At 37.1% G+C, this 27712-nt stretch overlaps 1 protein-coding gene and 1 long non-coding RNA gene across 20 annotated transcripts; both read left to right on the top strand.

Moving 5' to 3' along the window:
- Positions 1–571: 571 nt before the first annotated feature.
- Positions 572–19125, top strand: LOC117334984 (sorbitol dehydrogenase-like). Of its 2 annotated transcripts, XM_033894864.1 has the most exons (10): positions 572–646; positions 901–987; positions 5512–5545; positions 6089–6253; positions 6824–6983; positions 7282–7400; positions 8995–9060; positions 9626–9801; positions 11463–11584; positions 17849–19125. In XM_033894864.1, the coding sequence occupies exons 2-10, from the start codon at positions 934–936 to the stop codon at positions 17997–17999; spliced, it is 1047 nt and encodes a 348-aa protein (XP_033750755.1). In that variant the 5' UTR covers positions 572–646; positions 901–933; the 3' UTR covers positions 18000–19125. The 2 variants fall into 2 exon arrangements, with proteins under 2 accessions (XP_033750755.1, XP_033750754.1); XM_033894863.1 differs by lacking the exon at positions 572–646 and having other exon boundaries at positions 794–987.
- Positions 19126–20365: 1240 nt separating this feature from the next.
- On the top strand, positions 20366–26808 carry LOC117334402. 18 transcript variants are annotated; one of them, XR_004534154.1, is made up of 5 exons: positions 20366–21407; positions 22921–23265; positions 23322–23610; positions 24947–25347; positions 25404–25666. It is a non-coding gene; the product is annotated as an uncharacterized LOC117334402 (long non-coding RNA). The 18 variants fall into 18 exon arrangements; XR_004534149.1 differs by having other exon boundaries at positions 22865–23265; XR_004534157.1 differs by lacking the exon at positions 20366–21407 and adding an exon at positions 21551–21584.
- The last annotated feature ends 904 nt before the right edge of the window (positions 26809–27712 follow it).

Here is a 27712-nt window from a genome sequence, read left to right as displayed (position 1 = left end):
TCTGTAATTTATTACCTGAATAATAATTATTATTCGATGCACACACTGTATGCATACAAAACATTCGGTACATACATCGTATGTATACATATATACACTTTACATACAACGTACATCGATATCGTGTGTATACATACTGTATACACTTTACATACAATGTACAGTGATGTGTAAAATTAATAGACCTTGAGTATAAGCTAATGGAATGTACATGTACACCCAAAAAGTTTCAATACAGAATGTATGTTTTAATATATTTGTAAACACGAATGCTATATTTGTGGATTTGGGCTCAGTTGTTCAAAAGGTGATTAACTTAATCACTAGAGAGTGAAAATTTCATTTCTCATTTGTTGCAAAACCTGTGAGTATGTCGTCTTTAAATTATGCCAGTTGTAAGAGAATGAAGAATTACAGAATTTCGTAAAGCTTTATCAATATTATTCTACCAGAATTTTTTTTTTATCGGGAATTGAAAAATGTTGTTAAAATGTTATTACACTAATCACCTTTTGAACAACTGGGCCTTGGATAACAAATGTATACGCATGTACAATGTGGTGACTAGCTGCGATAACGTACAATAGCTCTGGACGACGGACGGATAATTTCTGACAGATGCCCGCACCAATAGAAGAATTAACAGGTACATTACACACCTGTCCAATAGATATTCTGTCACTTAATATGATCGTAAATAATAAATAATCTTTCTGATAATATTCGATTGATATTTGACCATATATAGAAAGTGAAAACAGGCTAAAATGTAAACACATACACGTGGTTTTGGAGTATAATCTTCTAAATGTTTCAAGATCCAATGTAAATATTTATCTTCGACCAAAGCTTAAAAATGACCCAGACTTTGAGTTGACCTCATTTGCTGCTACTTTGTAGGTGGATCGAGAGCATTTTTCTTCACAAAACATCATGACGGACACAAATTTAACAGCTGTCCTCTACAAGAAAGGTGACATCAAATTGGTAAGCACGCAATAAAATCACGTGATGATGACAATGTATGTAAACAAACCTGTCCCCGCGCTCTAGCAGGGGGTTAGCGAGCTGACACGAGCTAGCTAGCCTATAGCTACACAATTCGATTCTAGGTCAACATCGCCCTGTTGATATGTAATGTATGTTATTACAGTGCTACCACGATTGATTGATTGATTTTAAGTTTTCGTCCGATTTTTATATGGCAAAACGTCCGTAGTTTTCTTATGTATATATTTAATGTATATATTTGTACATGTACTGTGTACTGGCTGTATCGCTAGTTCCCTCTCGCCAGATCTAGGAAACAGCATTCAGACTATAGTGCGACAAAACGGGATGTAAAAACTATCCATGATATCCCATATGTTAAAAGGTCGGTGATCAGTCTAGGTGAGGGTGGATGTCAGTTGGACCTTGTTGATGCGTATGGCGGAAGGCGTCATCTGATGATGCCATCACAGCTGATGGTGGGAGTGTTGATTCCACGTCCTCACTGCAGCTGGGATACATTACTCTGTCTCAGGGTTTAAATTAGACATGATGCTAGAATACTTAGCTCAGATATTATTCATTAGTATGTTATAATTCTCAGGGTTCAGATTAGAGATGATGCTAGACTCTGTAACACTTAGCAAAATGTTCTCCATTTCCAATTTAGCAAAATATTCTCCATTTCCGACTTACATGTAGCAAAATGTTCTCCATTTCCAACTTAGCAAAATGTTCTCCATTTCTGGCTTAGCAAAATGTTCTCCATTTCTGACTTAGCAAAATGTTTTCCATTTCTGACTGGACCTCACTGTTCCTGGCTACCTTCGTGTGTTACTTCCCTTGAGTCGCCCAGGGGATGAAGACCTGATATTCAACTTCCAACCTCCTTGTATGTTGTGTATATATGTCCATCACTCCTATACCTAAAGTACTACTCCTGCTATTTGCTGATGTTGTCTTCTCCACTACTGTACCAATACCTATTTATCAATAAATATGGTTATATATATAATATGTAGATTATGTCAGATTATATAAGATATGTTTCTCATTTATTTAATTTTTTTAATCCATACATGTGCAATGGACAGTCATCGCTCGATTCTAGGAGACACGTTCCATAGGTGGAAGAAGAACGATGTAGGAATACTCAGAGGTCAGATTAGACAGGATGTAGGGATACTCAGTGGTCAGCTTAGACAGGATGTAGGGATACTCAGGGGTCAGATTAGACAGGATGTAGGGATACTCAGTGGTCAGCTTAGACAGGATGTAGGGATACTCAGTGGTCAGCTTAGACAGGATGTAGGGATACTCAGTGGTCAGCTTAGACAGGATGTAGGAATACTCATAGGTCAGATTAGACAGGATGTAGGAATACTCAGAGGTCAGATTAGACAGGATGTAGGGATACTCAGGGGTCAGATTAGACAGGATGTAGGAATACTCAGGGGTCAGATTAGACAGGATGTAGGAATACTCAGGGGTCAGATTAGACAGGATGTAGGGATACTCAGGGATCAGATTAGACAGGATGTAAAATGTAGGGATACTCAGGGTCAGATTAGACAGGATGTAGGAATAACCAGGGGTCAGATTAGACAGGATGTAGAGATACTCAGGGATCAGCTTAGACAGGATGTAGGGATACTCAGTGGTCAGATTAGACAGGATGTAGGAATACTCAGGGGTAAGATTAGACAGGATGTAGGAATACCCAGGGGTCAGATTAGACAGGATGTAGGGATACTCAGGGTCAGATTAGACAGGATGTAGGGATACTCAGGGGTCAGATTAGACAGGATGTAGGGATAATCAGGGGTCAGATTAGACAGGATGTAGGATACTCAGGGGTCAGATTAGACAGGATGTAGGGATACTCAGAGGTCAGATTAGACAGCATGTATGGATACTCAGTGGTCAGATTAGACAGGATGTAGGGATACTCAGGGATCAGATTAGACAGGATGTAGGAATACTCAGTGGTCAGCTTAGACAGGATGTAGGGATACTCAGTGGTCAGCTTAGACAGGATGTACATTGTAGGGATACGCAGGGGTCAGATTAGACAGCATGTAGGATACTCAGGGGTCAGATTAGACAGGATGTAGGGATACTCAGTGGTCAGATTAGACAGGATGTATGGATACTCAGGGGTCAGATTAGACAGGATGTAGGAATACCCAGGGGTCAGATTAGACAGGATGTAGGGATACTCAGAGGTCAGATTAGACAGCATGTAGGGATACTCAGGGGTCAGATTAGACAGGATGTAGGGATACTCAGGGGTCAGATTAGACAGGATGTATGGATACTCAGGGTTCAGATTAGACAGGATGTAGGAATACTCAGTGGTCAGATTAGACAGGATCTAGGGATACTCAGAGGTCATATTAGTCAGAATATGCAATATTTCAAGTCTGACTTGACAGAATTTTGTAATATTTGTGTCATTAAACGGGATATTTTGGTCAGACAGACATAATATATTTGTAGTGTTACATACATGAAGGATTAATGGCCCAGGTAAAACAATACCTACATTATATATTCTTACTAGCCAAACTTCCCTTGTTAGGAAAAAAAAAATCATTCTAGTATTCAAAAAAATTGTGAGACTAAAAGAATACCTAATACTACTTTGTTGATTTAAGGTATTAAACGTTGATTTAAGGTATTAAACGTGTAATATATACTTTTTCTGGGACTTTAACTTTATTCATGTTTAATATCCTCATGTTGGCAACTTCTACAGTTGTCTCTACATTGACATTGTGTACTTTTATCTATACATTCATTTTACACAAAAGTATAAATATGGATCTGAGAATTAATAGCATATTTAAATGATGCAAAATGATGTAGTACATACAGTTCATATGTTAAACAACGCATTTACTCTCCATTATCCTGTACAGTGTGTGTAATTAATGTAATATGGCTATCATGTTATTGGGTGTTAATATTAGGACAGAAGACAGCATTGTCTGAGGTTTATACAGCCAGCTAATGGATGAACTAAGTTTGTCACATATCTTTGTGGGGAGTATACAGAGAACACATAAGGATCTTGCCTTATCTACTCAGAGATACAACAAATAAACTCGGTCAGTGTCTTGTTCTTAGATAAGTTATCTTAAAGTTTAACCTCAATCTTAACTCGGTCCAAAACAAGATATCCCCTGTATAGAGATTGTAGGGGTCAATGTAGGTCAGATTGTGTGGACTAATATTGCCTGTCACAATACGTATTACAGTACTGAGTAATACAAACATGTACCACAAACAAAGTATATAAGGTGGAGGGAAATTCCCACCACTAACACAGTATATAAGGTGGAGGGAAATTCCCACCACTAACACAGTATATAAGGTAGAGGGAAACCCCCCACCACTAACACAGTATATAAGGTAGAGGGAAATTCCCACCACTAACACAGTATATAAGGTAGAGGGAAATTCCCACCACTAACACAGTATATAAGGTAGAGGGAAATTCCCACCACTAACACAGTAAAAAATCAGTCTGTCAAGAGGTCCCCTTGCCAGCCTGTTGATGGAAAAAATTTGATTGCTTACCAGTGGGAGAGATTATCAGCTGTGAAAAAGAGCAAAACTATATCAGGGTTATATAATCAGAGCATTTCTGATGAAGGAAAAATGTACTTTAAAGAGGAACCACAGCTACTGTATACCTGGTAATTTTTTCCCCAGGTTACTTTCGCCCTTGAGCAACACAAAACATATTTGCCCGGTTATAAATTAGTCCTAAATGATTTTCAAGAAATTTCCTCATTTGTAAAATTGATATATTCCGTTCGGAGTTCTCAATACAGCTGCACGCGGAACACTTAATTGCGACTTATCAAGCTCCCCAATTGTCTTACCAACATGAGATGTGAAATGTAATCTGGTGTAAAATGACGATGTAATCTGGTGTAAAATAATGTTTACCTCGGATTTCCTTTTAGTCCCTACTAATTCAAGTAGTATCGGGTATGCATGGGTAATTTTAAGCAAACATGATGGAATAATATTGTAAGTTCACCACACTGTGACTAATGACTGACCACTGTTTTCTCTTGAATTGTTCACATGTACAATTAAGCAACAGTGAACTCATGAAATTAGTCTTTACCATGGCAGGAATTTGCTGCCACTCTGTATTTCATTTTTATCATGATCGGACTATATCATTTAAAAAAAAGACTGAATCTTTAAAATAACTTAGTATGTATCGGTTTTTTGAATATGCTAAGTCTAGTACGTGATTTTACAGTCAAAAAGTAAGAGAGTATATGTTTGTGATCTGACTACACTTGGCCCATGTACTATGGTTTATAAACTCTTCAATTCAGCTTGAAATTGTCGCCTTCATCCTAAATTTGCCCTATCTTCAAAGGGCGAAAATGGCAAAAAATTAAACGGGGTCAAAAATTTCCAGATATACAGTATATAGATGTGAGCCCTATAAATAATGAACACAACAAATAAATACAATTATGTCTTTATTTCCAGGAAGACAAACCGATCCCAGAACCTGGCCCAGGAGGTAAGAGAAAATTTCTCCAAAGTATTACGAATATATTTAAAAAGGTAATTAAAATTAACCAAACATTTAGATCTTGCTTTTGGTGTAACTTTTCATCAGAGATTTTATTCTTTCATCTCCAGCTACTTTCAGTTAATGATCTAATGTTGGATCCTGTCTGCAGTACACATTATAAGGAGACCTGAGACTTCGGCTCCATGACTTCAATTTCAAAATTTCTTTATTGGAAAATCGGTAGTAATTCTGAAATCATCAATGAATCTTTGAAGACTCAAATCCATTTGATCAATTTCCCCAAATCCACGATGAATCCTCGGCTGTTAGAACCATTCCTTTAAGGATTGACTCCATTTTATAAACTTCTCCAAATCCAGGAGAAATCCATGACACAAACATAGGTCAGACTGAAGCCCCCAAACTGCCCCCTCCCATCAAAAACGTCAAGTTGTACCCCCCCCCCCCCCCCCCTCATTACACTCAAACAGAGCAATATGTATGTTTTTCCTCCATAGAGGCCCAGTTATGTATGTTTTTCCTCCATAGAGGTCCAGTTATGTATGCAGCAGGTTGGCATTTGTGGCTCAGATGTCCACTACTGGCAGCATGGGTCGATTGGAGACTTTGTGGTGAAGGCGCCGATGATACTTGGACATGAAGCCAGTGCAGTGGTCAGCAAGCTTGGAGAGGGAGTGACGTCACTCAAAGTCGGTAGGTAAAACTGTCGGTGGTTGTTTATTTGGCAGTGGTCAGCAAGCTTGGAGAGGGAGTAATGTCACTCAAAGTTGGTAGGTAAAACTGTGTTTGTTGTTTATTTGGAAGTGGTCAGCAAGTTTGGAGAGGGAGTAATGTCACTCAAAGTTGGTAGGTAAAACTGTTGGTGGTTGTTTATTTGACAGTGGTCAGCAAGCTCGGAGAGGGAGTGACATCCCTCAAAGTTGTTAGGTAAAACTGTTGGTGGTTGTTTATTTGACAGTGGTCAGCGAGCTCAGAGAGGGAGTGACATCCCTCAAAGTTGGTAGGTAAAACTGTCGGTGGTTGTTTATTTGACAGTGGTCAGCAAGCTCGGAGAGGGAGTGACGTCACTCAAAGTCGGTAGGTAAAACTGTCAGTGGTTGTTTATTTGACAGCAATGGTGATGACACTGTGGTTATGACATCACAAGATGATTGATATAAATCACTTTTGTTCTGACCCCCAGCCAGAGTTAAAATTATATGATATATTCTAAGATAAGATGAAATAAGATTGCTGTGACCTTTGAGCGTTTGTGTGTTGTAGGAGACAGGGTTGCTATAGAGCCGGGTGTATCCTGCCGTTTGTGCCATTTCTGTAAATCTGGCCGCTATAACCTTTGTCCTGACATGAAGTTTTGTGCCACACCCCCTTACCATGGCAACCTGGCACGTGTTTATGTCCATGCAGCTGATTTCTGTTTCAAGTAAGGAATTTAGTTTTTTTTCCAATGATCAATATATTAACTTATATCATAACATCGCATTTTAAGGTTATGTTAGGTTTCTTAACACTGATGAGATGGTTTATGGTAAAGCATTGTTATTCCATTCCTCAGTGTACTATGTATTCTTTTATGTCCTACATATATTTGCTTCCTCTGATGAAATTTGTCAGCTGTGGCCATGTGCATACGAAGGTCGAAGGTCAAATGTGTTTTGACTGATCAAATGTGGAAATAATGACATGTATCTAAATTTACTTTCCTGTAATCAAATTTTCAGATTACCAGACAATGTGAGTTTTGAAGAGGGAGCCTTGTTAGAGCCCCTTTCTGTTGGCGTTCACGCCTGTAATAGAGGCGGAGTTACTCTCGGGAGCAGGGTACTTGTCTGTGGGGCTGGTAAGTTGGGGTTGTCTGGAACTTGTCTCCTTTACCCCGTCTTATGTTAGCAAGGTCATTTGTGCTAATTCATTACCAACAGTTATTTGTGATATTTTTTTTACCCACAGTTATTTGTGGTACACTTGGTTACCCACAGTTATTTGTGGTACACTTGGTTACCCACAGTTATTTGTGGTACACTTGGTTACCCACAGTTATTTGTGGTACACTTGGTTACCCACAGTTATTTGTGGTACACTTGGTTACCCACAGTTAGTTTGTGGTACATGCTGTTGACCACTGTGGGTCAGTTCAGTGAATTAATCTCCCTTGAAGTGATGTCACTTCATAATTAGAAAAGGATCAATCAAACCCTTAAAAAATAAGAACTCTTTAGGTTATTCACAAATATTAATAGTCTGAAATTACATGGGTTTTTTGCCACCTGTTGATTCGATCCACTTCATAATTCAAGCAATTTTAATCTTAACCTCTTTTGTCAATAGCAATGGACAACTGATAAAAACTTAATGTATCAAAAAAAATAAGATGATTTCCTCTGTAAATTCCTGTATTTATCCTGTAATAAGGCCAGTCAGTATACAGACCATTCCTGTATTTATCCTGTAATAAGGTCAGTCAGTGTATAGACCATTCCTGTATTTATCCTGTAATAAGGCCAGTCAGTGTATAGACCATTCCTGTATTTATCCTGTAATAAGGCCAGTCAGTGTATAGACCATTCCTGTATTTATCCTGTAATAAGGCCAGTCAGTGTATAGACCATTCCTGTATTTATCCTGTAATAAGGTCAGTCAGTGTATAGACCATTCCTGTATTTATCCTGTAATAAGGTCAGTCAGTGTATAGACCATTCCTGTATTTATCCTGTAATAAGGTCAGTCAGTGTATAGACCATTCCTGTATTTATCCTGTAATAAGGCCAGTCAGTGTATAGACCATTCCTGTATTTATCCTGTAATAAGGTCAGTCAGTGTATAGACCATTCCTGTATTTATCCTGTAATAAGGTCAGTCAGTGTATAGACCATTCCTGTATTTATCCTGTAATAAGGTCAGTCAGTATATAGACCATTCCTGTATTTATCCTGTAATAAGGTCAGTCAGTATATAGACCATTCCTGTATTTATCCTGTAATAAGGCCAGTCAGTGTATAGACCATTCCTGTATTTATCCTGTAATAAGGTCAGTCAGTGTATAGACCATTCCTGTATTTATCCTGTAATAAGGTCAGTCAGTGTATAGACCATTCCTGTATTTATCCTGTAATAAGGTCAGTCAGTATATAGACCATTCCTGTATTTATCCTGTAATAAGGTCAGTCAGTATATAGACCATTCCTGTATTTATCCTGTAATAAGCCAGGGCTCCCACACAATCAATTTGATTAGAAACATGTAGATGACTTACTACAGGACAACCAAATAGCAATTGTTAGAATCTTTATGAAAATGTAATAGCAATTATTCGTCTTACTGTCGGACATGGGCTTTTTGTTTGAAAAAATGAAGTAACTTACTTTACAGAAACTATTATTACATTATATTGACCATTGTATATGATATAAACCATTATTTTACGTATTTTCCAGGTCCAATAGGATTGGTCAATCTCCTCACTGCTAGGGCCAATGGTGCCTCTGATGTGTGCATCACAGGTAAGGGGAGGCAACTGTCACAACTTTCTAGTCCCTATCCTTACTAGACATTTGATAAAAACAGTTGACAATTGACTTTCATTATATTCTAAATGGCCAAATGCCTTTACAAGGAAATGCAACAGATTTGTTAGAATGTTCTCTAATTCTTCAAGTGATGCATTCTCTGGACTTTCACCTATTGTTAAAGCTGTCTCTATATTATAGAATCTTGTTTGTGAAAGAGAAAACTAATATTTTCAGGAATATAATGTTTCACATTTAGCTTCGACAACAAAAGTATACTGTACACCTATTCAAGGTAATCAAAAAAAGATTTACTGTTCCTGATTTTGTCTTATTATACCTCAGAACAGCTTCTAAATTTGCAGACTGTTATCAAATGTATGATATGCTCTGAACAAAGGTGGTTTTTCTCCGGGTACTCCGGCTTTCCTCCACCTCCAAAACCTGGCACGTCTTTAAATGACCCTGGCTGTTAATAGACGTTAAACAAAAACAAACCAACTCTGAACAAAGTGAATACTGATATCTATAACCTTTATCTTTCCGTAACTTTTCACAGATATTGATGAATCACGTCTGGAAGTAGCAAAGAAGTTAGGTGCCACATACACCCTTAAGGTGACGAGTCGTGATCCACGAGAAGTTGCCCAGCAGATAGAGGACCTGATGGGAGGCCAGCCAGAAATTACCATTGAATGTAGTGGGGCCACACCAAGTATACAGTCAGCCATCTATGTATGTACAGAGTTATCTCCCTTCAAATACTCCTCATTAACTAGTTGCACAGACAGTACATATAACCTGTTATTCTTGTATGTGTTAACAAACTTGGTTATTGGATTAGGCTAAATAAAGTTAAGTACTCGGTTCTTGGAGCAATTTTTCAAAAAAGAGATGTGAGGAAGTTAATTTTTGTTATCATTTTATTGATGAAAAAATAAATGATGTTTTGTTTTTGATTTTCAAGCCAATCATTATCCATTTTCAATTATCTATCATTTTGTTTGTCTTTGTTTCATATCAATAAACATGATATAATACTTTAAAGCTGATAGAGGGCCTGAAAACCATGTAATTTTTAGCTCACCTACCAGGTTGATCTTATGCCATACCGTGGTGTCTGTCCTTCGTCCTTCTGTCCGTCCATCCATCCGTCACTCCATCTGTCCCTCCGTCTGTCCCTCCATCTGTCCCTTCGTCTGTCCGTCCATCAGTAATTGACTTCTTCGTCATAACTGCTGATGGGAATTGAACAAAATTTGACTGGTAGCATAATTATTGGGTGGGGATTAAAAATTATACAAATAGCTGATTCGCCTGGGGGCTGAGGGGCATGGCCAAAAGCTTTAAAGTGTACTCGGAACGATTTTTTGCTATATCAAGCTTATATAATGTAATTTAGGATGGAACTAAAAATACTGAAAGTGCAACTTTCATGACTTTAGTTTTAGAGTACATGTAATTGCGATTTTTCTTGAAAACACACCTGAAGCCCGAAGTTGTTGATCTCGTTTCGGTGACCCCTGACCTGTGACGTCACAGGTTTAACGGGATCAGAGCCGCCATATAGGAAATACATATAAACAAACGTGAACATGTACCTTCAATTAATGTGAATTACACAACTATCGTATAAGTGCTGAATAAACAAGTGCTGCCGATACCAGGGACATATTTTAAAAATACAATGGGTAACATCGGACTTATTTTCTTGAAAAAGGGGAATAGAGCCAACGCCGGTTGTTTATTAGACTAGTGGAATAATGGGTTCCAGGGTCCCTAAGCTGGATATCCTGAGGTATGCAGGGTGATTGAAGTAAAAGGTAAAGCAAAGTAGGAGGGATTATTATAATGGGCCGTTTATAACATGTAACGACTACATCATATAGCCTTTATTATGAGGGCATGATTTGTTGCATACCAATATTGATTTTGGTTATACTACTTCTAGTAATAGAAGTTTAAAATGCAATTGATACATAATATGAAATAAATGCTTAAGAATTTGAATTCTTACTAGCTAAAACAGCAATGGATACGTTGCAAATCCACTTGAAGATACCGCTATTTGTGATTTTCGGATAATTGTCCGAAATTGATAAAACTTGTCTATGAAAGGTTAGTAACTCCCAGATAAGATTCATAGAGTAAATTTTCAACATCTTTGGTGTATGGATGAGCCATTTTTGTTATAATACGTACACCATCAAATAAACTGAGCTAAAATTATGGTTTTAAAAATTACCTATGATATGTACCTGTATGTAAATTGTTGCAAGGCACTTTCACATAATTTCACTGACAATGATCGTATATTTATTTTTTTCAAGCATTTAAAGTTCTGTGTGCAACTTTTCTTTCTTGATGTCTGATGACAATTTTCTTTTTTATGCCAGGCAACTCAGTCAGGCGGATGTGTGGTACTGGTGGGTCTCGGCCAAGCTGATGTAACTTTGCCAATTGTCAATGCTTCCGTTCGTGAGGTGGACATCAGAGGAATCTTCAGATACGTCAACTGGTAAATCATATCTATATCCCACCCTTGTCATACGTCAACTGGTAAAACATAAATATAGTCCACCCTTGTCATACGTCAACTGGTAAAAACATATATACCCCACCCTTGTCATACGTCAACTGGTAAATAATATATACCCCACCCTTGTCATACGTCAACTGGTAAAACATATCTATATCCCACCCTTGTCATATGTCAACTGGTAAAACATATCTATATCCCACCCTTGTCATACGTCAACTGGTAAATCATATCTATATCCCACCCTTGTCATACGTCAACTGGTAAAACATATCTATAGCCCACCCTTGTCATACGTCACCTGGTAAAAACATATCTATATCCCACCCTTGTCATACGTCACCTGGTAAATCATATCTATATCCCACCCTTGTCATACGTCACCTGGTAAATCATATCTATATCCCACCCTCGTCATACGTCACTTGGTTAAACATATCTATATATGCTATCTATATCCCACCCTTGTCATATGTCAACTGGTAAAACATATCTATAGCCCACCCTTGTCATACGTCAACTGGTAAATCATATCTATATCCCACCCTTGTCATACGTCACCTGGTAAATCATATCTATATCCCACCCTTGTCATACGTCACCTGGTAAATCATATCTATATCCCACCCTTGTCATACGTCACTTGGTTAAACATATCTATATATGCTATCTATATCCCACCCTTGTCATACGAAAAAAAGGGAAAAAAAAAATTTTTACGTACCGTAACTTTTCACAGATATTGATGAATCACGTCTGGAAGTAGCAAAGAAGTTAGGTGCCACATACACCCTTAAGGTGACGAGTCGTGATCCACGAGAAGTTGCCCAGCAGATAGAGGACCTGATGGGAGGCCAGCCAGAAATCACCATTGAATGTAGTGGGGCCACACCAAGTATACAGTCAGCCATCTATGTATGTACAGAGTTATCTCCCTTCAAATACTCCTCATTAACTAGTTGCACAGACAGTACATATAACCTGTTATTCTTGTATGTGTTAACAAACTTGGTTATTGGATTAGGCTAAATAAAGTTAAGTATTCGGTTCTTGGAGCAATTTTTCAAAAAAGAGATGCGAGGAAGTTAATTTTTGTTATCATTTTATGGATGAAAAAATAAATGATGATTTTTTTTTGATTTTCAAGCCAATCATTATCCATTTTCAATTATCTTTCATTTTGTTTGTCTTTGTTTCATATCAATAAACATGATATAATACTTTAAAGCTGATAGAGGGCCTGAAAACCATGTAATTTTTAGCTCACTTACCAGGTTGATCTTATGCCATACCGTGGTGTCTGTCCTTCGTCCTTATGTCCGTCCATCCATCCGTCCCTCCATCTGTCCCTCCGTCTGTCCCTCCATCTGTCCCTTCGTCTGTCCGTCCATCAGCAATTGACTTCTTCGTCATAACTGCTGATGGGAATTGAACAAAATTTGACTGGTAGCATAATTATTGGGTGGGGATTAAAAATTATACAAATAGTTGGGCTGATTCGCCTGGGGGCTGAGGGGCGGGGCCAAAAGCTTAAAGTGTACTCGGAATGATTTTTTGCTATATCAAGCTTATATAATGTAATTTAGGATGGAACTAAAAATGCTGAAAGTGCGACTTTCATGACTTTAGTTTTAGAGTACATGTAATTGCGATTTTTCTTGAAAACACACCTGAAGCCCGAAGTTGTTGATCTCGTTTCGGTGACCCCTGACCTGTGACGTCACAGGTTTAACGGGATCAGAGCCGACATATAGGAAATACATATAAACAAACGTGAACATGTACCTTCAATTAATGTGAATTACACAACAATCGTATAAGTGCTGAATAAACAAGTGCTGCCGATACCAGGGACATATTTTAAAAATACAACGGGTAACATCGGACTAATTTTCTAGAAAAAGGGGAATAGAGCCAACGTCGGTTGTTTATTAGACTAGTGGAATAATGGGTTCCTGGGTCCCTAAGCTGGATATCCTGAGGTATGCAGGGTGATTGAAGTAAAAGGTAAAGCAAAGTAGGATGGATTATTATAATGGGCCGTTTATAACATGTAACGACTACATCATATAGCCTTTATTACGAGGGCATGATTTGTTGCATACCAATATTGATTTTGGTTATACTACTTCTAGTAATAGAAGTTTAAAATGCAATTCATACATAATATGAAATAAATGCTTAAGAATTTGAATTCTTACTAGCTAAAACGGCAATGGATACGTTGCAAATCCACTTGAAGATACCTCTATTTGTGATTTTCAGATAATTGTCCGAAATTGATAAAACTTGTCTATGAAAGGTTAGTAACTCCCAGGTAAGATTCATAGAGTAAATTTTCAACATCGTTGGTGTATGGATGAGCCATTTTTGTTATAATACGTACACCATCAAATAAACTGAGCTAAAATTATGGTTTTAAAAATTACCTATGATATACATGTACCTGTATGTAAATTGTTGCGAGGCACTTTTACATAATTTCAGACAATGATCGTATATATATTTTTTTCAAGCATTTAAAGTTCTGTGTGCAACTTTTCTTTCTTGATGTCTGATGACAATTTTCTTTTTTATGCCAGGCAACTCAGTCAGGCGGATGTGTGGTACTGGTGGGTCTCGGCCAAGCTGATGTAACTTTGCCAATTGTCAATGCTTCCGTTCGTGAGGTGGACATCAGAGGAATCTTCAGATACGTCAACTGGTAAATCATATCTATATCCCACCCTTGTCATACGTCAACTGGTAAAACATAAATATGGTCCACCCTTGTCATATGTCACCTGGTAAATCATATCTATATCCCACCCTTGTCATACGTCAACTGGTAAATCATATATACCCCACCCTTGTCATACGTCAACTGGTAAATCATATCTATATCCCACCCTTGTCATACGTCAACTGGTAAATCATATCTATATCCCACCCTTGTCATACGTCAACTGGTAAAACATATCTATATCCCGCCCTTGTCATACGTCAACTGGTAAAACATATCTATATCCCACCCTTGTCATACGTCAACTGGTAAAACATATCTATATCCCACCCTTGTCATACGTCAACTGGTAAATCATATCTATATCCCACCCTTGTCATACGTCAACTGGTAAATCATATTTATATCCCGCCCTTGTCATACGTCAACTGGTAAAACATATCTATATCCCACCCTTGTCATATGTCACCTGGTTAATCATATCTATATCCCACCCTTGTCATACGTCAACTGGTAAAACATATCTATATCCCACCCTTGTCATACGTCACCTGGTAAAACATATCTATATCCCACCCTTGTCATACGTCACCTGGTAAATCATATCTATATCCCGCCCTTGTCATACGTCAACTGGTAAAACATAGATATAGTCCACCCTTGTCATACGTCACCTGGTAAAACATATCTATATCCCACCCTTGTCATACGTCACCTGGTAAATCATATCTATATATGCTATCTATATCCCGCCCTTGTCATATGTCAACTGGTAAATCATATCTATATCCCACCCTTGTCATACGTCAACTGGTAAAATATAATTTTAGTCCACCCTCTCAGATGGTGGCTTTTCAAATATCTCTGATTAGGGATAATGTATATGTCCTGTCCGGGTGCTAGATTAATAATTACGTGTACAAATTGTACATGTCATTTGATATGTTTAAAGTTTGTTGTTGGGAAACAATCTTCTTTTGAAGCTTTTTGGACCTCTACACTACACATAATGGCTGATGTTGTAATGTAATTGTCAAAAGTCAATTGATGTCACACATCGGTGCAAATAATGTATCAGAACAGTACGATAGAACAACAGGAGTTGCTTCCCCTTCATCTTATACTTAGTAACTTAAAGTGCTAGTTATATCCAGGTAATTCTCTCCGACACCAGATTTCAGGAAAAAGGAAAATGATTTAAATGGAACAAGATTTAGATTAGGACATGTAGGGACAGTACAATGTAATATAGACAATGAGTGTGTCTTACTGGAATAGGCCTAAAACATAAAAGCACAACTGTTTTGTCCAATTTCTTAATAGAGTTGCTTCCCCTCCATCGCAAAACTGATAAGTGGGCTTGGTTGTTAAGTTGCTAGGGCCATTGTCTGGCATCAACAGTAGAGACAATATAACTTATGTTTTATGTCAGGTGACACTGTGGAGACAAAGGATGTACTGTATTGGTTTGTTAGTGAAATGAACATTTCTTTGTAGAGTCATTGAAAATAAACTGCTGTCCATTGGCATTGTCATCCCTCTAGAGACAGCTCTTTATTTGTTCTGTATTATCTCTAAAGTTTGCCATATTTGGTGTGCCCTGTATTAAGTTTCATCCCTCTAGAGATTGCCATATTTGGTGTGTTCTGTATTAAGTGTCATCCCTCTAGAGATTGCCATATTTGGTGTGTTCTGTATTAAGTGTCATCCCTCTAGAGATTGCCATATTTGGTGTGTTCTGTATTAAGTGTCATCCCTCTAGAGATTGCCATATTTGGTGTGTTCTGTATTAAGTGTCATCCCTCTAGAGATTGCCATATTTGGTGTGTTCTGTATTAAGTGTCATCCCTCTAGAGATTGCCATATTTGGTCTGTCCTGTATTAAGTGTCATCTCTCTAGAGAGCGCCATATTTGGTGTGTTCTGTATTAAGTGTCATCCCGCTAGAGATTGCCATATTTGGTCTGTTCTGTATTAAGTGTCATCAATATCAGGAAATCAAATATACCTTTAAATTGATGTAGTATGATCTACATAACTTAAAAGGAAAGATTTGACAAAAAAAAAATACAAAAAAAAAAAAAGATAAAAAAAGAAAAAAAAGAAAGAAAAAAGCAGCATAAAACAACATGTTATAGTGACCATAGCGAGGGGGTCATCTCACCATAATAGTATGTTGACTCCAGTGTCATTTTATATGATTCAAAATACCATTCTATACCAGCATTTGAGATTATTTTACAAACATGTGTCACATTTGATACTATTTTATGAACATGTGTCACAATTGAGGTTATTTTATGATCAAATGTCACATTTGAGATTATTTTGTGAACACATGTTACATTTGAGATTATTTAGGAACACATATCACATTTGTGATCATTTTATGAACGCAAAATTAATACAGTGCAACTTCCGAAAACCGAACCTTCTAAAAACCGAACACCTCTGAATACCGAACGAATTGACATTGTACGGAATTGGTCCTTCTTTATTATAGTATTAAAAAACTTCCAAATACCGATCCCTCTGAATTCCGAACACCGGACCGATTTTGCGTCCGGTTCCTGTTAAAATATACCAAAAATTACTTCTGAAAACCGGCCTTACCGGAGCGATTATGACACGAGGTCAGGCCAGTCAACCGTGAAACAACAACTGTGACAGGTATTGTGTGAAGCTTTATTGTCTCGGGACCTACGTAGGTGATTTGTACAGGTATCCAATATATATCCCAAGAGGGCATTATGACGGATGGCCTAGTGTATAATCAACACGATAATTATGAAACAATGTCACACTTCATTGAAGCGCGTCAGTTCGTTTATCTTCTCAATGCAAGTAGAGCTAGAAGCCTGAGTTTCGCATTTAATTTAAATGAGGCCCAAAGGGGGGTGTTTTCGTAAAAGAAGCCACTGAAGTTTTTTTTAGACAACAGCAATGTCGGAAATACGACCAGTATCAACTGATCAATTGTAATTGATATTGAAACAAAACATCTTCACACCCTTTAATATTAGTCGATATGTAAAATATTCCGTATTTGACTATCGGCCCCATCCACATGACGGAAGCTTCACCGGATGTAACAAAATGTAGGTCGATCGTAAAGTGTAGTTGTATATGTGAAAAAACTGTTTAAAACTATAGTTAAAGTCATTTGCCTTTCTTATATATTCTGCAATATATACATTGATTAACTTTCATAATATGCATATTATTCAGACAAACCAAATATTGTCTACGTGTGTACGTGCCGGTTTGTAATCGGGTGCATTCTAATAAAACATCGTCCGACCAATTATATCCGGAATTTGACCGGTCATTTTTCGATCAACTTCTCCAAACCGAACCCTCTGTAAACCGAACAAATAGTCATGTCCCATGCATGTTCGGTTTATAGAGGTTCCACTGTATGTCACATTTCCGATAATTTTACGATTACTTGTCACATATGAGATTATTTTAAGAACATGTGTCACATTTTTAGATTTGTCACATTTTACTGTTTCTTTCTAGCTATCCTACAGCATTAGCAATGGTGGCTTCTGGGAAGGTTGATGTCAAGCCTCTGATAACACACAGATTTTCATTGGAGGATTCTATCAAGGCCTTCGAGACGACCTTGAGGGGTGAAGGAATCAAGGTCATGATCAAATGTGCAAGATAGATGGGATTCATAACATTTATGTTTCTGTTAGGATTGAATTGTTTTAATACAAAATCAGAATGTTGTCGCAAAGTGTACAGGGTATGTTGGATTTGATTGGAGAACCACAAATAAAGATGTCAGAAATTTAATATTCAATTATTAGTCTCCAGTAACTTTCTTTAGGTTGGAAAACTGATTTCATTTAAAATTGCCAAATTGATAGGAATTTGTCTTGTGTGGAAAATTAAACATTTTATTTTAAAAAAATAACATAATAATGTCATTAATTTTAATTTGATTTTAGAGTGTGTTTGCTGGAACTTTCTAACAATACTATGTTATGGTCGATTGATTAGAATTGATGTAATAAAAATAAATGTAACCTCTTCGAAATTAGTTTGAATGTAGTAATAAGACCCCTCCAAAATTAACATAAATGTAGTCATTAGACCCCTCAAAAATTAACATAAACGTAGTCATTAGACCCCTCAAAAATTAAAATAAATGTATACTCATAAGACCCCTCCAAAATTAACATAAATGTATACTCATAAGACCCCTCCAAAATTAACTTAAATGTAAAGTCATAAGACCCCTCCAAAATTAACATAAATGTAAAGTCATAAGACCCCTCCAAAATTAACATAAATGTAGTCATAAGACCCCTCCAAGATTAACATAAATGTAAAGTCATAAGACCCCTCCAAGATTAACATAAATGTAGTCATTAGACCCCCCCAAAATTAACATAAATGTAGTCAAAAGACCCCTCCAAAATTAACATAAATGTAAAGTCATAAGACCCCTCCAAAATTAACATAAATGTAGTCAAAAGACCCCTCCAAAATTAACATAAATGTAGTCAAAAGACCCCTCCAAAATTAACATAAATGTAATCATTAGATCCCTCCAAAATTAACATAAATGTAGTCAAAAGATCCCTCCAAAATTAACATAAATGTATACTCATAAGACCCCCCCAAAATTAACATAAATGTAGTCATTAGACCCCTCCAAAATTAACATAAATGTAATCATTAGATCCCTCCAAAATTAACATAAATGTAGTCATAAGACCCCTCCAAAATTACTATGTCGTAATTACATCCCTCCGAAATAACTTTGAATACAATATGAATACAATAATAACCCCTCCCAAATTACTATGTTGTAATTACATCTCTCCTAAATTACTGTAGATGTATGTAGTAATAAGATCTCTTCCAAATTACCCGAGATGTTGTAGTTACACCCCTCCCAAATTACCATTAATATTATCCCCTAAACTATCATAGATATATAGTAATTACATCCCTTGATTAAATTATAGTAACTATAAATTTGTCTGAAAACATTGAACAAGGATTATAACTGATATTTCTTATCTATATATATATTAACTGTAAGATGGTTACCAAACCAGATATTTTATGATATAAATATTGGAGATTCTCAAGCATTTATGAAATGAACCATACACATGTTGTGTAGTCTGCTCATTACTAGTTCAATAACACATGTTGTAATAACTATCATTTTATCTGTGTTATACCACCCAATACATACAGTAACTACCCTGTTATCGGTGTCATAACACCAGTCACATAACTACCATGTTATCAGTGTTATAACACCTGTCACATAACTACACTGTTATCAGTGTTATAACACCAGTCACATAACTACCCTGTTATCAGTGTTATAACACCTGTCACATAACTACCCTGTTATCAGTGTTATAACACCTGTCACATAACTACCCTGTTATCAGTGTTATAACACCTGTCACATAACTACCCTGTTATCAGTGTTATAACACCTGTCACATAACTACCCTGTTATTGGTGTTATAACACCTGTCACATAACTACCCTGTTATCAGTGTTATAACACCTGTCACATAACTACACTGTTATCAGTGTTATAACACCTGTCACATAACTACCCTGTTATCAGTGTTATAACACCTGTCACATAACTACCCTGTTATCAGTGTTATAACACCTGTCACATAACTACCCTGTTATCAGTGTTATAACACCTGTCACATAACTACCCTGTTATCAGTGTTATAACACCTGTCACATAACTACCCTGTTATCAGTGTTATAACACCTGTCACATAACTACCCTGTTATCAGTGTTATAACACCTGTCACATAACTACCCTGTTATCGGTGTTATAACACCTGTCACATAACTACCCTGTTATCGGTGTTATAACACCTGTCACATAACTACCCTGTTATCGGTGTTATAACACCTGTCACATAACTACCCTGTTATCGGTGTTATAACACCTGTCACATAACTACCCTGTTATCAGTGTTATAACACCTGTCACATAACTACCCTGTTATCGGTGTTATAACACCTGTCACATAACTACCCTGTTATCGGTGTTATAACACCTGTCACATAACTACCCTGTTATCAGTGTTATAACACCCATCACATAACTACCCTGTTATCAGTGTTATAACACCTGTCACATAACTACCCTGTTATCGGTGTTATAACACCTGTCGCATAACTACCCTGTTATCAGTGTTATAACACCTGTCACATAACTGTTACCAGTTCTATATGAACTGTATACAAATGTATTACAATTTTGATGTTTCAAATTACATTCATTTCAACATTTTGAAAGTGTTTTTATCATTCCTGTTTTCAGGATTTTTTGCAAAATTGAATCTTATATTTTTCATTCCATAGTTTAAAACTTGTTACACATTTTCCATTTGATCTGGTGAGAGGTAAAACTACATGAGAAGTAGCTCTACTTTCATACCTTATTATAATCTGTGTGAAAGAAACAATCACACATCATTTATCAAACTTTATCAGTTCAATAAGGATCAGTTTCATATCTTTTACTTTTTTCCTTTCCTGTACCTACAACTAAGATTAGCCGTCCCTATGGTTTTAGTTTTCTATCTATATCTGTCTTATTAAATGTACCTTTATTTCCCTGATTATAATACATTGACTGTATTTTTATGATGATGTATGTTTATATCTTATTTAATTTGTTGATAATTTTGAACAGAATTTGTGATTACCCAGAACCTAGTCATATTAATAAATGATATATATACTGTAACCAAACATTTGTATGTGGTAACCATGGTTACTGTGAATAAGTAGAAGGCGTGGCCTCAGTCTCATCAATATTCCTTAACTCGTCGAAATTTCTTCGCTTAAAATTCCCCATAGGAAAGCATTACAGAGTCTAATGAAGAATTCTTTATGAAGATTTCTTCCTAAATCAAATAATACTTTAAGTTAAAGAAGTTTACCAAGTAGGGAATGTTTTTAAGATGAACCTTTTGTACTATATAAGTTTAATACAGGTCTCTGGATTATCATACAGATATGATTACATAGTTGTATACACATGTACTACATTATACAGACTTGTAGGTAAAGGTTTGGATTGTGACTTGACTGTCTGATGTAGACTACAGTATACAGACTTGTAGGTAAAGGTTTGGATTGTGACTTGACTGTCTGATGTAGACTACAGTATACAGACTTGTAGGTAAAGGTTTGGATTGTGACTTGACTGTCTGATGTAGACTACATTATACAGACTTGTAGGTAAAGGTTTGGATTGTGACTTGACTGTCTGATGTATACTACATTATACAGACTTGTAGGTAAAGGTTTGGATTGTGACTCGACTGTCTGATGTAGACTACATTATACAGACTTGTTGGTAAAGGTTTGGATTGTGACTTGACTGTCTGATGTAGACTACACACAGACTTGTAGGTAAAGGTTTGGATTGTGACTTGACTGTCTGATGTAGACTACATTATACAGACTTGTAGGTAAAGGTTTGGATTGTGACTTGACTGTCTGATGTAGACTACACACAGACTTGTAGGTAAAGGTTTGGATTGTGGTTTGACTGTCTGATGTAGACTACACACAGACTTGTAGGTAAAGGTTTGGATTGTGGTTTGACTGTCTGATGTAGACTACATTATACAGACTTGTAGGTAAAGGTTTGGATTGTGGTTTGACTGTCTGATGTAGACTACATTATACAGACTTGTTGGTAAAGGTTTGGATTGTGGTTTGACTGTCTGATGTAGACTACATTATACAGACTTGTAGGTAAAGGTTTGGATTGTGGTTTGACTGTCTGATGTATACTACATTATACAGACTTGTAGGTAAAGGTTTGGATTGTGACTTGACTGTCTGATGTAGACTACACACAGACTTGTAGGTAAAGGTTTGGATTGTGGTTTGACTCTCTGATGTATACTACATTATACAGACTTGTAGGTAAAGGTTTGGATTGTGGTTTGACTGTCTGATGTAGACTACATTATACAGACTTGTAGGTAAAGGTTTGGATTGTGACTTGACTGTCTGATGTAGACTACATTATACAGACTTTTTGGTAAAGGTTTGGATTGTGACTTGACTGTCTGATGTAGACTACATTATACAGACTTGTAGGTAAAGGTTTGGATTGTGACTTGACTGTCTGATGTAGACTTCAGTATACAGACTTGTAGGTAAAGGTTTGGATTGTGACTTGACTTTCTGATGTAGACTACATTATACAGACTTGTAGGTAAAGGTTTGGATTGTGACTTGACTGTCTGATGTATACTACATTATACAGACCTGTAGGTAAAGGTTTGGATTGTGACTTGACTGTCTGATGTAGACTACAGTATACAGACTTGTAGGTAAAGGTTTGGATTGTGACTTGACTGTCTGATGTAGACTACATTATACAGACTTGTAGGTAAAGGTTTGGATTGTGACTTGACTGTCTGATGTAGACTACACACAGACTTGTAGGTAAAGGTTTGGATTGTGACTTGACTGTCTGATGTAGACTACACACAGACTTGTAGGTAAAGGTTTGGATTGTGGTTTGACTGTCTGATGTAGACTACACACAGACTTGTAGGTAAAGGTTTGGATTGTGACTTGACTGTCTGATGTAGACTACACACAGACTTGTTGGTAAAGGTTTGGATTGTGACTTGACTGTCTGATGTAGACTACACACAGACTTGTTGGTAAAGGTTTGGATTGTGACTTGACTGTCTGATGTAGACTACACACAGACTTGTTGGTAAAGGTTTGGATTGTGACTTGACTGTCTGATGTAGACTACATTATACAGACTTGTACGTAAAGGTTTGGATTGTGACTTGACTGTCTGATGTAGACTACATTATACAGACTTGTAGGTAAAGGTTTGGATTGTGACTCGACTGTCTGATGTAGACTACATTATACAGACTTGTTGGTAAAGGTTTGGATTGTGACTTGACTGTCTGATGTAGACTACACACAGACTTGTAGGTAAAGGTTTGGATTGTGACTTGACTGTCTGATGTAGACTACATTATACAGACTTGTAGGTAAAGGTTTGGATTGTGACTTGACTGTCTGATGTAGACTACACACATACTTGTAGGTAAAGGTTTGGATTGTGGTTTGACTGTCTGATGTAGACTACACACAGACTTGTAGGTAAAGGTTTGGATTGTGGTTTGACTGTCTGATGTAGACTACATTATACAGACTTGTAGGTAAAGGTTTGGATTGTGGTTTGACTGTCTGATGTAGACTACATTATACAGACTTGTTGGTAAAGGTTTGGATTGTGGTTTGACTGTCTGATGTAGACTACATTATACAGACTTGTAGGTAAAGGTTTGGATTGTGGTTTGACTGTCTGATGTATACTACATTATACAGACTTGTAGGTAAAGGTTTGGATTGTGACTTGACTGTCTGATGTAGACTACACACAGACTTGTAGGTAAAGGTTTGGATTGTGGTTTGACTCTCTGATGTATACTACATTATACAGACTTGTAGGTAAAGGTTTGGATTGTGACTCGACTGTCTGATGTAGACTACATTATACAGACTTGTTGGTAAAGGTTTGGATTGTGACTTGACTGTCTGATGTAGACTACACACAGACTTGTAGGTAAAGGTTTGGATTGTGACTTGACTGTCTGATGTAGACTACATTATACAGACTTGTAGGTAAAGGTTTGGATTGTGACTTGACTGTCTGATGTAGACTACACACAGACTTGTAGGTAAAGGTTTGGATTGTGGTTTGACTGTCTGATGTAGACTACACACAGACTTGTAGGTAAAGGTTTGGATTGTGGTTTGACTGTCTGATGTAGACTACATTATACAGACTTGTAGGTAAAGGTTTGGATTGTGGTTTGACTGTCTGATGTAGACTACATTATACAGACTTGTTGGTAAAGGTTTGGATTGTGGTTTGACTGTCTGATGTAGACTACATTATACAGACTTGTAGGTAAAGGTTTGGATTGTGGTTTGACTGTCTGATGTATACTACATTATACAGACTTGTAGGTAAAGGTTTGGATTGTGACTTGACTGTCTGATGTAGACTACACACAGACTTGTAGGTAAAGGTTTGGATTGTGGTTTGACTCTCTGATGTATACTACATTATACAGACTTGTAGGTAAAGGTTTGGATTGTGGTTTGACTGTCTGATGTAGACTACATTATACAGACTTGTAGGTAAAGGTTTGGATTGTGACTTGACTGTCTGATGTAGACTACATTATACAGACTTTTTGGTAAAGGTTTGGATTGTGACTTGACTGTCTGATGTAGACTACATTATACAGACTTGTAGGTAAAGGTTTGGATTGTGACTTGACTGTCTGATGTATACTACATTATACAGACCTGTAGGTAAAGGTTTGGATTGTGACTTGACTGTCTGATGTAGACTACAGTATACAGACTTGTAGGTAAAGGTTTGGATTGTGACTTGACTGTCTGATGTAGACTACATTATACAGACTTGTAGGTAAAGGTTTGGATTGTGACTTGACTGTCTGATGTAGACTACACACAGACTTGTAGGTAAAGGTTTGGATTGTGACTTGACTGTCTGATGTAGACTACACACAGACTTGTAGGTAAAGGTTTGGATTGTGGTTTGACTGTCTGATGTAGACTACACACAGACTTGTAGGTAAAGGTTTGGATTGTGACTTGACTGTCTGATGTAGACTACACACAGACTTGTTGGTAAAGGTTTGGATTGTGACTTGACTGTCTGATGTAGACTACACACAGACTTGTTGGTAAAGGTTTGGATTGTGACTTGACTGTCTGATGTAGACTACACACAGACTTGTTGGTAAAGGTTTGGATTGTGACTTGACTGTCTGATGTAGACTACATTATACAGACTTGTACGTAAAGGTTTGGATTGTGACTTGACTGTCTGATGTAGACTACATTATACAGACTTGTAGGTAAAGGTTTGGATTGTGACTCGACTGTCTGATGTAGACTACATTATACAGACTTGTTGGTAAAGGTTTGGATTGTGACTTGACTGTCTGATGTAGACTACACACAGACTTGTAGGTAAAGGTTTGGATTGTGACTTGACTGTCTGATGTAGACTACATTATACAGACTTGTAGGTAAAGGTTTGGATTGTGACTTGACTGTCTGATGTAGACTACACACATACTTGTAGGTAAAGGTTTGGATTGTGGTTTGACTGTCTGATGTAGACTACACACAGACTTGTAGGTAAAGGTTTGGATTGTGGTTTGACTGTCTGATGTAGACTACATTATACAGACTTGTAGGTAAAGGTTTGGATTGTGGTTTGACTGTCTGATGTAGACTACATTATACAGACTTGTTGGTAAAGGTTTGGATTGTGGTTTGACTGTCTGATGTAGACTACATTATACAGACTTGTAGGTAAAGGTTTGGATTGTGGTTTGACTGTCTGATGTATACTACATTATACAGACTTGTAGGTAAAGGTTTGGATTGTGACTTGACTGTCTGATGTAGACTACACACAGACTTGTAGGTAAAGGTTTGGATTGTGGTTTGACTCTCTGATGTATACTACATTATACAGACTTGTAGGTAAAGGTTTGGATTGTGGTTTGACTGTCTGATGTAGACTACATTATACAGACTTGTAGGTAAAGGTTTGGATTGTGACTTGACTGTCTGATGTAGACTACACACAGACTTGTAGGTAAAGGTTTGGATTGTGACTTGACTGTCTGATGTATACTACATTATACAGACTTGTAGGTAAAGGTTTGGATTGTGACTTGACTGTCTGATGTAGACTACATTATACAGACTTTTTGGTAAAGGTTTGGATTGTGACTTGACTTTCTGATGTAGACTACATTATACAGACTTGTAGGTAAAGGTTTGGATTGTGACTTGACTGTCTGATGTAGACTACAGTATACAGACTTGTAGGTAAAGGTTTGGATTGTGACTTGACTTTCTGATGTAGACTACATTATACAGACTTGTAGGTAAAGGTTTGGATTGTGACTTGACTGTCTGATGTATACTACATTATACAGACTTGTAGGTAAAGGTTTGGATTGTGACTTGACTGTCTGATGTAGACTACAGTATACAGACTTGTAGGTAAAGGTTTGGATTGTGACTTGACTGTCTGATGTAGACTACATTATACAGACTTGTAGGTAAAGGTTTGGATTGTGACTTGACTGTCTGATGTAGACTACACACAGACTTGTAGGTAAAGGTTTGGATTGTGGTTTGACTGTCTGATGTAGACTACACACAGACTTGTTGGTAAAGGTTTGGATTGTGACTTGACTGTCTGATGTAGACTACATTATACAGACTTGTACGTAAAGGTTTGGATTGTGACTTGACTGTCTGATGTAGACTACATTATACAGACTTGTAGGTAAAGGTTTGGATTGTGACTTGACTGTCTGATGTAGACTACATTATACAGACTTGTAGGTAAAGGTTTAGATTGTGACTTGACTGTCTGATGTAGACTACAGTATACAGACTTGTAGGTAAAGGTTTGGATTGTGACTTGACTGTCTGATGTAGACTACAGTATACAGACTTGTAGGTAAAGGTTTGGATTGTATCCACATTGAACTGATTACCTGATTGGTGTTTGAGAATGAGTAACATATTAAGTGCTTATTATGATGGTGCCAATTATAAATGAAGTTTATATAATCTTATGATAATCAGAAATAAAGACATAATCATCAAATGCTGTCTCTGTATTTGTTCAACAAGATTCGTAACAAGTTTAAAATGCCTTGAATTTTATCCCTGGCATGAAAATCTTTAGAAATTGATATATTGTTTGAAAATATATTGGAATGTCAATTCGGGATTGAAAAAGTATCAATTTTAAATCTAAATGGGGACAAATCTATTCTAAGTTGCAAATCTTAACGAGATCCCAGAGGAGCCCCCATTGAAAGATCTTTATTGGATTCCAGAGGGATCATGGCGCCCACCATTGAATGATCTTTATTGGATTCCAGAGGGATCATGGCGCCCATCATTGAATGATCTTTAGTGGATTCCAGAGGGATCATGGCGCCCACCATTGAATGATCTTTATTGGATTCCAGAGGGATCATGGCGCCCACCATTGAAAGAACTTTTTTGGATTCAAGAGGGATCATGGCGCCCACCATTGAATGATCTTTATTGGATTCAAGAGGGATCATGGCGCCAACCATTGCATGATCTTTATTCGATTCAAGAGGGGTCATCGCGCCCACCATTAGAAGATCTTTATTTCATTCAAGAGGGATCGTGGCGCCCACCATTGAATGATCTTTATTAGATTCAAGAGGAATCATGGCGCCCACCATTGAATGATCTTTATTGGATTCAAGAGG

The sequence above is a fragment of the Pecten maximus genome, chromosome 9, assembly GCF_902652985.1.
Source record: "Pecten maximus chromosome 9, xPecMax1.1, whole genome shotgun sequence".
NCBI lineage: Eukaryota > Metazoa > Mollusca > Bivalvia > Pectinida > Pectinidae > Pecten > Pecten maximus.
Note: the sequence above shows the minus strand (reverse complement) of the source record. Positions and strands in the feature narration are given on the sequence as shown.

Excerpts from the sequence above, each read along its gene's own strand:
- LOC117334984 (XM_033894864.1), top strand. The coding sequence starts at position 934 with ATGACGGACACAAATTTAACAGCTGTCCTCTACAAGAAAGGTGACATC. Across the intron at positions 7,401-8,994 it reads GGTACTTGTCTGTGGGGCTG|GTCCAATAGGATTGGTCAAT; the intron begins GTAAGTTGGGGT and ends CGTATTTTCCAG. Across the intron at positions 11,585-17,848 it reads ATCTTCAGATACGTCAACTG|CTATCCTACAGCATTAGCAA; the intron begins GTAAATCATATC and ends GTTTCTTTCTAG.